Below are 15,590 nucleotides of genomic sequence, written 5' to 3'. Positions count from 1 at the left end.
TAACTTTATCCAGTGCCATGCAGTCTTTAAGGATAGAATGGTTTAGACTAATTTCAGAATTCAGCCAAGTCTTAGCCCAACAGGTCAGTGGTGCCAGCTGTAACTGATCACTGATGTAACCAAAACCCAGCTCTGTGTGCACTGAAAGTACTGGGGTTGATTGGGGAACCACTAACAAAGATCTAAGGAATTTGTTTTCCACCACCTGGAGTTTACCTTGTGGTAAAAAACCCCACAGGGGAGCACCATACTTTGCTATTGAAAGGCATTTTGACTTGTAAACTGTCAACAGGGCTTCTATTGGGCACAATCCCAGTCGTCTTGCGAAGCTCAATAAAGCTGAAGTTGATCTGGTGACAGCTATGCCTTTGGCATTTAATTGTGGCCTCCAGGTGCCCCTTTCGTCGAAAATGACGCCCAAGTAAGTAAAGACCGGGACCCTGGAGATCTCTTCACCATTGCACTGAAACTTTCTTATCTTTGCAGTTTTTGGACGTTTCCCTGCCACCATAACGTGCTTTTTTTGTTTTTTATCTGTAGGTCCAAGGAGGACATAAATTCCCCCAAATCGTCCAGTAGTCTCTGCAGCCTTACCCCGGTGCGGGCCAGTAGTACTGCGTCGTCCGCGTAGAGGAGTACTGGCACTACATAATCCCCCACGCGTGGGACGTCTGGTGTGGACCCCTTCAGGGTTGATTCAAGGGAGTTTATATATAAGGTGAATAGGAGGGGCGCCAAAATGCACCCCTGCCTAATGCCTCGTTTTGATCTAAAAGAACTGGTACTTCCTCCCTCTCTGTTGGTTCTTATCGAGGCTCGCAAGTCTTGGTGCAGGGCCGCTAAGAAGTTAACCAAGGGCGGCTCTATCCCAATACTGATTAAAATAGCCCAGAGTTTGGTACGATTGACCAGATCGAAGGCCGATGATAGGTCCATAAAGGCCATATATAACAAGCCCTCCTTAGCCAGGGTGTATTTGCTAATTAACATGTGGAGGTTAAGGCATTGGTCGAGAGTACCCCTTTTGGCCCTGAACCCATATTGTAATTCAGAGAGGACCCTCCTCTCTTCCAATTGTTCTCAGAGTCTCTGCAGAATGACTCTGCCCAAGATTTTAACGGCAGAGTCAATCAGAGAGATCGGCCTGTAACAGGCAGGGTCAGTTCTTGAACCTTTTTTTAACACAGGTATAATGGAAGAGGTGGCCCAGGACGAGGGGAACCCCGATGTAGTTGTGGAGTTAAAAACATTAGTAAGAGTCTTGGTCCAAAACTCCAAGGGGGTCCTATAAAGGTCTGCGTGCACACCATCTGGGCCCGGCGCCTTATTTTTCGTCATCTCCACAGTGGCCCTCTGAACCTCGGCCTCTTTAAACGGCAAAAAGGGGACTAGATGTTTGTGTGCAGTATCCGTTACTGGAATATAATCCTCCTCACTATTATATATTTTACTGAAGTGCGCAACCCATATCTCATCTGGGATTACAGAATCCATGATCGAGTTGTTTGTACCAGCGAAATAGGGATGATTAATTACAGCCCAGAATTTGGAACTATCTCTAGGAACATCTATTGACATAAGGTTTTACCATGCCTTATTTTTGATGCACTTTTTGCGGTTAGCCATGGCAAGTTTATAATTTTTTCTGAGTAGAGCCACTAGCTCCCGATTTCTTGGTTTTTGTTTTAGTGCATACATTATTTCTTTATGGGCTTTTGTGCACGACTCATCAAACCACCTTGGTTGGTCTGAGCCGTCCCTCTTCTTGTTACACTTCAGGTCATGTCTGACTTGCGCACAGATATTAATAAAGGAGTTAAAGACCTCTTTGCCGTCTGCCAAACTATCTAGACATATTTCCATGTCCTCTTTTACTTTGCTCTCTAGATCCTGCATAAAAGTGTCTGGGACCACCTTGGTCCAGTTAAGCCTCCTACCCTGGTCCTTAGGAATAAGTTTATCATAATTACGTTCCACGCCTTCCATCTGTTTGTGTACATCCCCCCCATGAGTAATGACAAAACCAGGGGGTTGTGATCGCTAAAGGCCGAAACTACAACTTCAAAGGAGGAGACCACATATACTATGCCAGGGGAGACAAAGATGAAGTCAATTACTGTCTCTGCCTCTCTACCTATAAAAGTCGGGGCCCTATCCTCCCCCAAGTTCCCTCAATTTCATATAGGTTGACATTGGCGAGTAAGTCTTCCAGCAGCTCACCTTGAGGGGAATGTTCGAAGTGGGTGGAAATTGAGCCGGGGGACCTATGTGATGTTTTACCAAACAGTTCCATCCACAAGGGTGTATATTGAAGTCACCCATTAAAATTACATCGAATAAAGCATTATGTATTGACTTGTATTCTTCTAAAAAAGAAGCCAGAGTGCTCAAATGTGTGTTCTGTATATCCTTCCCCGGTGGCATTGTAAAATTTCAATATTAAATTCGTTGGGTTCTTAGGACGAGACCATTCTATGCCCTGAAGGTTAGCTGAAGTAATCACTAATTTGTTAAATGAGCCTGGAAGTTTAAGTGATGTTAGAATACATAAGCCACCTTTAGGTCTCCCTTCCCAGACCAGAGGTAGCCTTAACTGGGAAGCTACAGTAGCCATCTAAGCAGAAATGATCACTTGTGTCCCAGGTCTCTTGTAAAGCGATTATATTGTGCTGTTCCACAAAATGTAACCATATGTCGTCCTTTACTTTCTTTCTCAGCCCCGCCACATTTCAGCTGATTATCTTGTAGGAGGAATGAGATATTACCTGCCTATTCTGCTCAAAGACAGCCGTATCAGTAGATAGTTGTCAATCATTAATGTCCAGACTCGACAGAGCGGAGAATCTATTATGTAGAGTTACTTCTGGACAATATCCTACAACAGTCTTGCCGGCCGTGACCATTTTAGCTGCCCTCAAGGAAGCCTGCTGAGATTGATATGAATTACGTTCAGTATTATTAACATTCAGGGTGGTACAAGGAATCTGTGGGACTTTAAGCGAGAGTGATTTGAGTTGAGGGTAGGAGGGTGGGGGATAAAAATAACCCAGAGGTAGTGGCCTGATACCTTGACCATCAAGCTCCGAGCCATCCCATAGCAAAGTATCCACAATAATTGCTCTGTTAAAATTTACAACCACACAATCTCCTGGAATGGTCTTTTTCCGTTTCCTTACCCACTTCACCCTTCTAGCCGTGATAATACTCGAGGCAATATCAATGCTCCCACTGCTAAACTGTGAACACCACCTTTTAGTTCAATCAATCAATCAATCATGGAATTTATATCGCGCACTACTCACCCGGAAGGGTCTCAAGGCGCTAGGGGGAGGGGGTCTGCTACTGCTCGAACAGCCAGGTCTTGAGCTGTTTCCTGAAGGCGAGGTGGTCCTGGGTTAGCCGCAGGCGGACGGGCAGGGAGTTCCATGTCTTAGCCGCCAGGTAGGAGAAGGATCTTCCTCCGGCGGTGGCTCTCTGGATGCAAGGGACGATGGCGAGGGCGAGGTTCGCGGATCGTAGCAGGCGGGTGGGCGTGTAGAAGGTCAGGCGGTCATTGAGGTACTTTGGGCCTAGGTCGTAGAGGGATTTGTGTGCGTGGGTGAGGAGTCTGAACGTGATCCTCTTGTTGACAGGGAGCCAGTGCAGGTCTCTCAGGTGGCTCGAGATGTGGCTGCGACGGGGGACGTCCAGGATGAGTCGGGCGGAGGCGTTCTGGATACGCTGAAGTCTTTTCTGTAGCTTGGCTGTTGTACCAGCGTAGAGGGTGTTTACGTAGTCTAGTCTGCTGGTGACGAGGGCCTGGGTGACAGTCTTCCTGGTCTCGGTCGGGATCCATCGGAAGATCTTGCGGAGCATGCGGAGGTTGTGGAAGAAGGATGAGGAGACGGCGTTGACTTGTCTGGTCATCGAAAGGGAGGAGTCCAGGATGACGCCCAAGTTGCGTGCGTGGTACGTTGGCTTGGGTGCGGTGCCTAGGGCCGGGGGCCACCAGGAGTCGTCCCATGCGGAGGGCGACGGTCCCAGGATGAGGACTTCTGTCTTGTCCGTGTTCAACTTCAGGCGGCTGATGTTCATCCACTCGGCGACGTCTTTCATCCCTTCGTGTAGGCTGGCTTTGGCGGTGTCGGGGTCTCTGGTGAGGGAGAGAATCAGCTGGGTGTCATCGGCGTAGGAAATGACGTTGAGGTTGTGTTGGCGTGCGATGGCAGCGAGGGGTTTCATGTAGATGTTGAAGAGAGTAGGGCTGAGCGACGATCCTTGCGGGACGCCGCAGATGACTTTGGTGGCCTCAGATCGGAACGGGGGGAGGCGTACTCTCTGTGTTCTGCCGGAAAGGTATGAGATGATTCATTACAGAGCCTTCCCCTGGATGCCGGTGTCGTTGAGGCGTTGGACTAGGGTGCGGTGGCAGACAGTGTCAAATGCTGCGGAGAGGTCAAGGAGGATGAGTGCCGCTGTTTCACCGTTGTCGAGCAGGGCTTGGATGTCGTCGGTGGCTGCGATGAGGGCGGTCTCGGTGCTGTGGTTGGCTCTGAATCTGGACTGCGATGGGTCGAGGGATCCGTTTGTCTCGAGGAAGGTGGTCAGTTGCTTGTTGACGATCTTCTTGATGACTTTGGCAGGGAAGGGAAGGAGCGAGATGGGGCGGAAGTTCTTGAGGTCGGTTGGGTCCGCTGTTGGTTTCTTCAGTAGTGCGCTGAGCTCGGCGTGCTTCCAGCTCTCCGGGAAGGTGGCTGTGTCGAAGGAGGTGTTGATGATGCCTCGGAGGTGGGGAGCGATGGTAGAGGCGGCCTTGTTGAAGACATGTTGGGGGCATGGGTTGGTCGGAGATCCGGAGTGGATGGTGTTCATCATGCGTGTCGTGTCTTCGGGGGTCACTTCGGTCCATGTCTAGAGGACGGCGGCGGGGTGTGTAGGTTCGGTCAATGGGTGCGGGGGTGGAACGCCGACGCTGTTGTGGATGTCGGCGATCTTGCGGTGGAAGTACGAGGCGAGGGAGTCGCAGAGGTCCTGCGAGGGAGTGATGTCGTTGTTGCCGGTGTTGGGGTTGGAGAACTCCTTTACGATGTTGAAGAGCTCCTTGCTGTCATGGGTGTTCTTGTCCAGTCGTTCCTTCAGAGATTTCTTCTTGGTGGTGCGGATGAGCTGGTGATTTCTGCGGGTGGCGAGTTTGAGGGCGGTCATGTTGTCGGAGGTCTTGTCGAGGAGCCAGGCCTTCTCGAGGGTGCGGCAGGCCTTCTTGGAGTCCTTGAGTTTGTTGGTGAACCAGGGGGCCTTCTTGTTTCATGGGCCTGGTGAGTGGGTTCTTCAGTGGGGCGAGGTCATCGGCACAGGAGGTCAGCCATTGCGTGAGGTCGAGGGCTGCTGTGTTAGGGTCCGTTGTCCTGATAGGTGGGTTCTGGCTGAGGGAGGTGGTGAGCTGGTCGACGGTGATCTTGCTCCAGTTTCTGTGGGGAACCTGCTTCGGGTGGTGGTGGACCGTGTTCTTTTTGAAGCTGAAGTGGACGCAGCTGTGGTCAGTCCAGTGGAGTCCGGTGCAGTGGCTGAAGGTGACGTATTTGCTGGATGAGAAGAGAGGGTCGAGCGTGTGGCCGGCGTAGTGGGTGGGGGAGTAGACCAGTTGCTTGAGTCCGAGTCCTTTTAGCAGCACAGCAGTACTTCATTACTGGTAGAGTCTACTCAGTTGCAGAAGTGTACTGAGTTGGTGGTGCCAGAGAACAGGTACTTATATCCAGTTGCACCTTTGAAGTGGGGGAGCCTTCAAAGAGGCCTTTGACGCACACAAGATCGCTGTCCTTCATGCCCTGGCTCCATATTCACTATGGGGGATATTTAGCCATTTTTGTGGTGAGAGTCACAGCTTTATTCTGGTACAAGTGTCAACTCCTCCCTCCCACCTACCATAGGACCACCCATCAGCCTGGTGATGGGCCATCAGGATGCGAATGTCACACCTCAACTCCTTTTGTGTGGGACTGTCGAGAAAGAATGTGTAAAGCCTTGCTGTCACCCACCCAGATGTGAATTCATGGACAGGCAGAGGCACATAAGGGTTAATGTAAGAAAATGACAAATCTCTAAAAGTAGCATTTTCAGACTATAATCTAAAATCTGACTTCACCATTAGTTGTGATTTTAAATTGTAAGTCCGGAGACACACAACTCTAAATTTCCACCTTGTCCCAATTGGAAATTACACTTACAAGATGGTGTAAGGTAATTTCAAAGTTAGTCTATGGGCAATATAGGCCTTACAGTAGTGAAAAACGAATTTAAGAGCTTTTTACACGACCTGGACAGGTCAAACATAAAAGTATGTATAAAACTTTTTAAATACACTGCACCCTGCCCATGGGGATGCCTAGGATCTACCTGCGGGGTGACGTTTATGTATTCAAAAGGAAGGTTTTGGGCCTGGCAAGTTGGTTACCTTGCCAGATCAACATGGCAGTTTAAAAATGCTCACACAGGCTCTGCAATGGCAGCCCAGGGCCATGCTTAAAGGACTACTAAAGTTGGTGGCACAATCAGTGATGTATGCCACTAGCAGCATTTATAATCTACAGACCCTGGGCACATGTAGTGCACTGCACTAGGGTCCTATAAGTGCATTAAATATGGCAATTGTTATTAGGCCAATGTTACTTGTTTTAAGTAGTGAGCATATGCACTTTAGCACTGGTTAGCAGTGGCCAGAGTAGTAAAGCCAACACAAAATAATTCAGCAAAATGGGGAGGAGGAAGGCCAAACATTTTGTACCCTGCAGAAAGGGGCAGGTCCAACACTTAAACATGTGACTAAGTTTAGCTGGCAGTTAGTCTTTGTGTATTACTCCCAGACAGTGAAACAAAGGGGAAATATATGTTAGCAGGATCGGCTATCTCTGACTTCATAAGGGGCGCAGCTGTCATCTACCGCACTTGCACTTCCCAAAGTCTCTGCCTGTGGGCACTCACAAAGGGTTGGGCACTAGCCTTTTGTGTCCCCGGACAAGTTGGTGGCAGAGCAGGGACAAAGGAAAGTTGAAACACTTCTGGGGGTGGAAGCTTCACAACCTTCTACTACTTCAAATCTGGTATCTGGTATAAATATTGGACCCTCAGACCCAACTCTTCAATACATTGCCGGACCTGTGGATGCTATTGAAGAAGGACTGCTGTGCAGCTTTGCTGCTGTAAGGGCTGCTACTCTGCTGCCCTGCTGCTCTGCTGCCATTCTAAATGCTGCCTGCTGCATCTCTTTCTTATAAGGAAGTACAGACTGGCATCCTTCTTCCCAGGCTCAAGTGATTCCAATGGTCATCTGACTGACCTTCTGTTCTAAGTTACAGGTAAAAAACAAGCTCCAGAGGCCTCTAGCATGTGCAAAGCTGATCTGCTGCAAGGAGCTGAAACCGGACCTGCCTGAGCCCTGCTGACCTCTGCTGGAATAATTTTCTGACCTTATAAGGTGCTCCCAGGTACTGGACCCTTAAAGTGGCATCAGTTGAGCTCCCTCTGCAAGAATAGGAGACATCCTTTAGATTTGGGCTCTTCACAACCACAAAGAGGCCTATTCACAACAATATCTTGCCACCCATGCCACCTGCCAACAACCAAGAAGCAATGGGGCACCCGACTCTTCACACTACAGCGGCCGCCAGAGGCTACGGGCAACGCGATATTTACAATTTGTGTCACAGCATCAATAGCGTGTGGTGGCTACCAATGCGAATCTCCAGCAATAACTGTCTGTGACACCCGACAGGATGATCACACTATGTTGATGATTGTCTTTGACGCTCAGCCTGCTCTTCGCACCACAGCAGCAACCCTCTTTGACGCTTTCCCTGCTCCTTGTTGCCCACTCTACTGCAAACTGAACTCTTTGCACTGGGCTTTAGTAGTTAACACTTTCAGCGGGACTCACCATGTCCCTGTATCCAGCCCTCACCCCATCGGGTGGTAACTGCGAGTGGTGCTTTGTGCTTTTAAGTGCTATACTTACCTTAAATCTTTAAAATTACTAATTTCCAGTTCAACTTATTGGATGGTGTTGTTCTGGTGTCAAATAATGTATGACATTTGAATCTATGTTTTTAAATTGGTGTGAGATTTTTGTTGTCTCGTGTTTTCGCATTATTACTTTTCGAAGTGCTGTATAAATAATTTACATATCGCCTCTAGACTGGGGCTGACTGCTTTGTGCCAAGCTACCAGAGTCAAGTCAAGTCAAGTCAAAACATTTATATAGCGCACTACATACCCAGAGGGTTCAAGGCGCTTAGGAAGGGGAGTTGGATTATTTGTCAAATATCCACGTTTTAAGCTGCTTTCTGAACGCTAGGTGATTCTGGGTGAGGCGAAGGTAAGCGGGGAGTGAGTTCCATGTTTTGGCAGCCAGGTATGAGAAGGATCTGCCTCCCATGGTGGTCTTGTTGATGCGAGGTACAGTGGCGAAGGCTTGGCTGGAAGAGCGAAGTTGGCGGGAGGGGGTGTAGAAGGACAGTCGAGAGTTGAGGCAATCTGGTCCAATGTCGTAGAGTGATTTGTGTGCGTGGGTAAGCAGTCGGAAAGTGATCCTCTTATTGACGGGTAGCCAGTGGAGGTCTTTAAGGTGACCAGAGATGTGTTCGTTGCGTGGGATGTCTAATATGAGCCTGGCTGAGGCGTTTTGGATTCGTTGTAGTTTCTTCTGGAGTTTAGCGGTGGTACCTGCGTAGAGGGTGTTTCCGTAGTCCAGTCGGCTCGTGACTAGAGCGTGGGTGACTGTTTTCCTTGTTTCGGAGGGGATCCAGCGAAATGTTTTTCTGAGCATGCGAAGAATGTTAAAGCAGGAAGAGGATACGGCGCTGACTTGTCTGTTCATTGAGAGTGAAGAATCCAGGATGACGCCAAGGTTCCGTGCGTGGTCTGTCGGGATGGGTGCATTTCCGAGGGCTTCCGGCCACCAGGAGTCGTCCCATGCAGAGGGGGATTTACCTAAGATGAGGACTTCTGTTTTGTCTGAGTTCAGTTTCAGACGGCTTTGTTTCATCCATTCGGCGACTTCTTTCATTCCTTCGTGTAGGTTAGTTTTAGCGGTGCTGGGGTCCTTGGTGAGAGATAGGATCAGTTGAGTGTCATCCGCGTAAGAGATGATGTTGAGGTTGTGTTGGCGGGCGATGGCCGCGAGGGGGCTCATGTATACGTTGAAGAGGGTGGGACTGAGTGAGGATCCTTGTGGTACGCCGCAGATGATTTCAGAGGCCTCGGACTTGAATGGTGGGAGGCGGACTCTCTGGGTTCTTCCGGTGAGGAACGAGGTGATCCATTCCAGTGCCTTTCCTTGGATTCCGATGTTTCTGAGGCGTTGTAAAAGGGTGCTGTGGCAGACTGTGTCGAAGGCTGCAGAGAGGTCGAGGAGGATGAGGGCGACTGTGTTTCCATTGTCCAGTAGAGTTCGAATGTCGTCTGTTGCTGCGATGAGGGCGGTCTCAGTGCTGTGTTTGGCTCGGAAGCCGGATTGTGAGGGGTCAAGTGATTTGTTGGCTTCGAGGAAGGCGGCGAGCTGGTTGTTGACCGCTTTCTCGATGACTTTGGCCGGGAATGGAAGAAGCGAGATGGGGCGGTAGTTTTTGAGTTCGGTGGGGTCTGCTGTTGGTTTTTTCAGAAGGGCGGTGAGTTCAGCGTGTTTCCAATCTTCTGGGAAGGTAGCGGAGTTGAAGGAGCAGTTGATGACGTCTCGGAGGTGCGGAGCTATGACAGAGTCAGCTTTGTTGAAGATGTGGTGGGGGCATGGGTCTGTGGGGGATCCAGAGTGGATGGAATTCATCAGGCGGATGGTGTCCTCAGTGGAGATTGGGTTCCAGGCGTTAAGGGTGTTAACGGGGGAAGATGGTCAGTTGATGGTAGGGTGGGTTGGTCTCCGGGTTGGTTGTCAAAGCTGTTGTGGATGTCAGCAATCTTGTTGTGGAAAAAAGAGGCTAGGGAATCGCAGAGGGTTTGAGAGGGGGTGATGTCGTTGGAGTTGGCCGAGGGGTTGGAAAATTCCTTGACGATGTTGAAAAGTTCCTTGCTGTTGTGGGCGTTGTTGTCAAGTCGATCTTTGAATGCTGTTTTCTTGGCTTTTCGGATCAGTTGGTGGTGAGTACGGATGGCGCTTTTGAAGGCGTCCTTGTTGCTGGTGGATGGGTCTTTTTTCCAGGCCTTTTCAAGGGAGCGGCACAGTTTCTTGGATTTCTTGAGGTCGTCGTTGAACCATGAGGCCTTCTTGATGCCAAGTTTGTGTTGACGTTTTTTCAGTGGTGCTAAGGTGTCGGCGGTGTTGGATAACCAAAGGGTGAGGTTGGAGGCGGCTTCGTTGGCGTTAGAAGAGAGGGCTGGGGAGGTTTGAAGGAGTGATGTGGAGATCTGCTCTGTGGTGATTTTGTTCCAGTTTCTTTGTAGAGTTGGTTGGAGGTGGATGATGGGTTTCGGCTTGTTGTAGGTGAAGTGAACGCAGCTGTGGTCAGTCTAGAGGAGATCTGTAGTGTGGCTGAAGGAGACATGGTTGCTGGAGGTGAAGATGGGGTCGAGAGTGTGACCTGCGATGTGGGTGGGGGAAGTGACCAGTTGTTTAAGTCCGAGGTTGGCGAGGTTGTCTAAGAGGGTGGCGGTGTTGCGGTCGTTGATCTTTTCAAGGTGGAAGTTGAGGTCTCCCAGAAGGATGTAGTCTTTGGAGGGGAGCGCGTGTGGGGTGATGAAGTCCGTGATGTCTTCACTGAATTTTGCGCGGGGTCCTGGTGGTCTGTAGAGGAGGGTGCCTCTGAGTGTGGTCTTGGGGTCGATGTGGATCTGGAAGTGAAGGTGTTCGGAGTTGGCGAGGTTGGCATCAGAGCTGGTTGAGATGCGGATTGTTTTCTTATGGACGATAGCGATTCCACCTCCTGTATGGTCGGTGCGGTCCTTGCGTGTGATCTTATAGTCATCAGGGATAGCGATGGCGATGTCAGGGGCGGAGGAAGCGTTCATCCATGTTTCCGTTAGGAAGGCGACGTCAGGAGAGATGGTGTCTAGTAGGTTCCAAAGGTCAATGGCGTGTCTGTGGACCGAGCGGGTGTTGAGAAGGATGCATTCTAGGTGGTTGGGGTCGGGAATCTGTGGTGTGGTCGTAGCGGGGATGTTGTCGGTGCCGCTAAATTTGCAGGAGAAGCAGGAGAACGGTCCATGGGTACGTCCAGGAGCGGCTTGGACGCAGTTGGGGGCGCGACCGGGGTTAAGGGCTAGGAGGGTGGCGGCATCGTAGGTAACGCGGGGGGGCTGGGCAGCGCGAGGGGCAGGGGGTCTGGCGCTGGGCGCGGTCCAGGCGCGGACGGGCGTAGACGGGCTTACCTTTGGCGCACCTTCGGCGTGGCCGAAGCGCGTGGACGCTGCGCGTGGGGGCATCAGGCATTTAATGGAGAGAGGAGGGGGCGGAGCGTGGGCGGGTCAGCTGGGAGGCGGTAGCGGGGAGGCGGGGCAGGGGAAAGCACAACAACAAAATGGTGGGAGGGGTAGGAATCGAAACCAGCACAGTGCAATGCCAGCTATGAAGGAATGCACTGAAAGCAGGTAAAGCGCTAAGGACTTAATACTGTTAGGAATAGGTAAAAAGCGCTACCAAATGCAGTTCTGTTCAAGCGCTCCCCAAATGAGCCAGACCCTAGCGCTATGAAATACACACGAAGGCTGAGTGCTAATATAAGCGCCACTACAATTCACAATGTACAGAGCACAAGCGCTATGAAGATGCACACGGAGGCTGATTGCTAATATAAGCGCCACTACAATTCACAATGCACTGAGCCAAGAGCTACGATACCGCACACGAGGGCTGCTTGAAAACGCTTCAGCTGTAGGCACTGGGAAAAGGATTGCAGGCAGGAGCCAGGCAGCGTGGGGGAGCAACCGTTCGGGACGAGGTCCAGGCGGTCAGAGGGTTGAGCACAGGTTAATTAGGGGTGTGCCCTTGTTTCACACTGTCCAGAATTGCAGTTTGGGCTTGAGTAGGGTTTCACTCCCTCAATCAGTAACTCAACCCCCTACAGTAAGTAAAGAATTAGCTTTGCATGTTTGTGATGGAAAGCAGGACCAATAAAAGTAGACTGGTTTTGGTCTTACCTCTGTGTAGATCTGCAGCTTACGTCTCTTTGCCAGATCAATTATATTGATTCCATTATAATAAAGGTTTTCCATGCAGCCATGAAAATTGTTCTTCTGTACGGTTCCTGGTTTTCCTTGGAGTGGAATACCTCCAAAACTGAGCTTTGAGAAAGAAAAAGGTCAATGCTCAATTAAAACTTCAATTATAACCTTTGGAGTACATTAATACCAGGTTTAATATTTTAAATATAAGTACATACAAAAACACGACTGTGAAGAAACTCCGCTTACAAAACTCAGGAAATGTGAATGTTTGACTAACTAATTTTAATTGAATGAATGAAAATTGCACTTGTATAGCGCTAAACTACCCGGAGGCCTCGTAGCGCTTGTGACTGAATTTGCTTAACGCAGGCTCAGGGCAGGTCAGCAGAATTTGACATACAAGTGTGTTTTCAAGGCTTTCCTGAAGGACAGGTGGTTACTGTTGCCTCGAAGGGATAGAGGGAGGGTGTTCCAGAGTTTGGCCGCTGTATGGGAAAAAGAGCGGCCTCCCCATCGAGCTTTCCTGACCCTGGTGGAAGTGGCCAGCCGGAGGGTGCAGGAACGGAGGGAACGGGACGGGACGTAGGGAGTAGCCAAGGGATGCAGAATGGCGGGACCTGTGCGATGAAAGGCTTTGTGTAGGATACACATAGCCTTAAATTGTACTCTTGCCACTATAGGGAGCCAGTGAAGCTCCCTTAGGGCATTCCTCGCTGACTGCCAGCGAGGGAGGTTATAGAGTAGGCGGGCTGCACTATTTTGTGTGACTTGGAGCTTCTGGGTGGCAAAGGTCGGAGCTCCCATGTAGAGGGCATTCCCGTAATCCAGGCGGGAGAGTATGAGGGCCTGGACTAGGATCCTCCTTGCCTGGAATGGGAGCAGAGGGAGCACCTTCCGCAACATCCTCATAAGCCCAAAGCAGGTAGCGGCGGTCTTTGTGGCTTGGACTGAAAAGTCCAAAGCTTTATCGAACCAGATCCCGAGGCTTTTTATTTGGGACTTGGGGACGGGGGGCAGGCCCAAACATGGTGGCCAGATGGATGCAAGAACAGAGGGAGAAGGATTGCCCAATAGGATGACATCTGTCTTCTCCCCATTAAGTTTTAGGCAGGAAGATTGCATCCATCTGGCAACAGCCTCCAGACAGGGGCCTAAGGTGTGGGACGATCCCTCAGAGTGGTCTAGAGAGACCACCAGTTGGGTATCGTCCGCGTAGGTGACGATACGCACACCGAAGGGATGGACTATCCTGTCTAGGGGTTCCATGTAGGCATTAAACAGGGTAGGGCTCAGGGAGGAGCCCTGAGGGACCCCACACCTGAGTGGGTGTTTAGGAGACACCGCCTCGCCCTCAAAGACCTGGAAGAAACGGTCAGCCAGGAAGGATGTCAGCCATTCCAGGGCCGCGCCCAACACGCCCATGTCCGCCAGTCGTTGTAATAGCGTGACATGGTTCACCGTGTCGAACGCGGCGCTGAGATCTAAAAGGATGATGGCGACTTTTCCGCCCCGGTCCAACACAGCTCTTGCCTCTTCCGTCACCGCTAAGAGAGCGGTTTCAGTCCCATGCAGAGGACGGAACCCTGTCTGAGAGGCCTGCAGAAGACTATTAGACTCCAAATAGTTCATCAAGGTGTTATTTACGTGCCTCTCAAGCAGTTTGATCAGCCAGGGTAGTAAGGAGATGGGACGGTAGTTCGCCAAGTTGTTCTGGTCGAGGTTGGGCTTCTTCAACAGAGCCCTCACCATCGCGCACTTCCATGGAGGTGGTACGGATTTAGAGGTGATGGATGTGTTGAGAACGTCCAATATGACCGGGCGAATAATGTCCGTGACCTTAGTGAGGGTCTGAGGGGGTGCTGGATCGTTGGGGGAACCAGAGGTAATTTTGGGGATGAGTTTATCCAAGGCAGGAATGTCCAAAAGTGGGATTGTATCAAGCGTACAAAGGACAGAGGAATCGGAAGTTGTAGATACGAGGGGTTCCGTATCATTGTTAGCGTCCCTAAAAGAGGAGTATATGGCCTCGATTTTTTGGGAAAAGAAAACGGCCAAATCGTTACAACGATTTTGGGCGCCCTCGGCGGAGGGACACTAAGCAGGGGGTGAAATAAGGGATTTGACAATTTTAAAAATTTCCCTTGGGGCATTAGCGGCTGCGTTAATTTTGCCACCGTAAAAAGAAGCTTGTGCCACCTTTATCTCCAGTTTGTAGAGCTTAATGGCAGCTCTGTATTCAGTTTTCCTGAGTTGGGAGTAGTCCTGTCTCCAGGCTCTCTCGATTTTCCGGCAAGCTAATTTCATGGTCTTAAGGGCAGGTGTGTACCATGGGGCTGCTTTGGGTCTTTTTATGGGGTTACTGGATTGTATGGGGAGGACCAGATCGAGTGTGCTAGAGATCCAGCCATCGAAATTGTTGGTGGCTGTGTTGGGATTCGTTACCTTCCTAGGTGGGTCTCTAGCAAGGGCGTCTTCCTATGCAGGGAGGGGGATTGAGGACCACTTCCTACCTCGATGTCTGGCAGGATGGAGAGTCGAGGGAGGGGGGTTTGTGCGCCACGTGAAAGGTATCAAAAAGTGGTCGGTCCAGGGTAGTGGTGTAGGGGGATCCACCACAAGGGCGTCTATATTGCTATAGATGTGGTCAAGAAGATGACCCCTATTATGAGTTGCGTGAAAGCCCTTTTGATGTAGATCCAAGGCTTGTAAGTTGGAGCGAAGATTATTAGCTGTAGTGTCGTGAGGATCATCTAGATGTAAGTTAAGATCCCCCAACAGAGTGAAATTGGGCGAGGACAACACGAGACATGCAGCAAGGTCTGTTATTTTTGTAATGAAATTGTTAAGCGCGCCAGGTGGGCGATAGGCTAGGATGCCAGAAAAGGTGGTAGTGGGGGAGAATTCTAGTGAAAAATGGAAGCTCTCACAAGTTGGTGAGGTGGTGGGGGTAATACGGCATTTATATCTGTCTCGATAAATGATGGCCAATCCACCACCTCTCCCGGTCTGGCGATCCAGTCTTTTAAGCGTGTATCCTTGTGGGGTGGCCCATACAGTAGTCGGATCGTTATCTGTGTGAAGCCACGTTTCAGTTAGGAAGAGAGCCTCAGGTTTGAGCTCTTCAATCAGTAAGTGCAGTTCGGTATAATGTTTGCATAAGGACCTACAGTTAAGGAGGAACATTCTCCATTCTTGACCAGGGGGTGAATGGCAGGTGTGAGATGGACTCCAATTACAACTTTTACAGAGGTACTCAGTAAGGGATGGGAGGAACGTGTGACGACATAACAGATTGGGGCAAGGACGTATGTAAGGATCAATAGACCGAGGGGAATATTTATAATAGGTTTTGTGTCACAATGTCCCATGCAGGGAAACACAGGGCGGCACAAAACATATAAGGAAATTTATCAAGCGCCGCAAGGCCTCCCTGCGTGGCTTGGTAAATTTAATGCAATGCAAGG

General features: G+C 50.1%; 1 protein-coding gene across 1 annotated transcript in view; it reads right to left on the bottom strand.

The window, feature by feature from the left end:
- LOC147732612 (contactin-associated protein-like 5) overlaps positions 1 to 15,590 on the bottom strand; it is a 1,641,055-nt gene that overhangs the window by 833,572 nt on the left and 791,893 nt on the right. Inside the window, exon 7 of the mRNA XM_086957122.1 lies at positions 12,100 to 12,243. Coding sequence (XP_086813248.1) covers positions 12,100 to 12,243 — 144 coding nt within the window. The remainder of the gene's footprint in view (positions 1 to 12,099; positions 12,244 to 15,590) is intronic.

Source organism: Lissotriton vulgaris, chromosome 2_1 (genome assembly GCF_964263255.1).
Source record: "Lissotriton vulgaris chromosome 2_1, aLisVul1.2, whole genome shotgun sequence".
Taxonomy (NCBI): domain Eukaryota; kingdom Metazoa; phylum Chordata; class Amphibia; order Caudata; family Salamandridae; genus Lissotriton; species Lissotriton vulgaris.
Note: the sequence above shows the minus strand (reverse complement) of the source record. Positions and strands in the feature narration are given on the sequence as shown.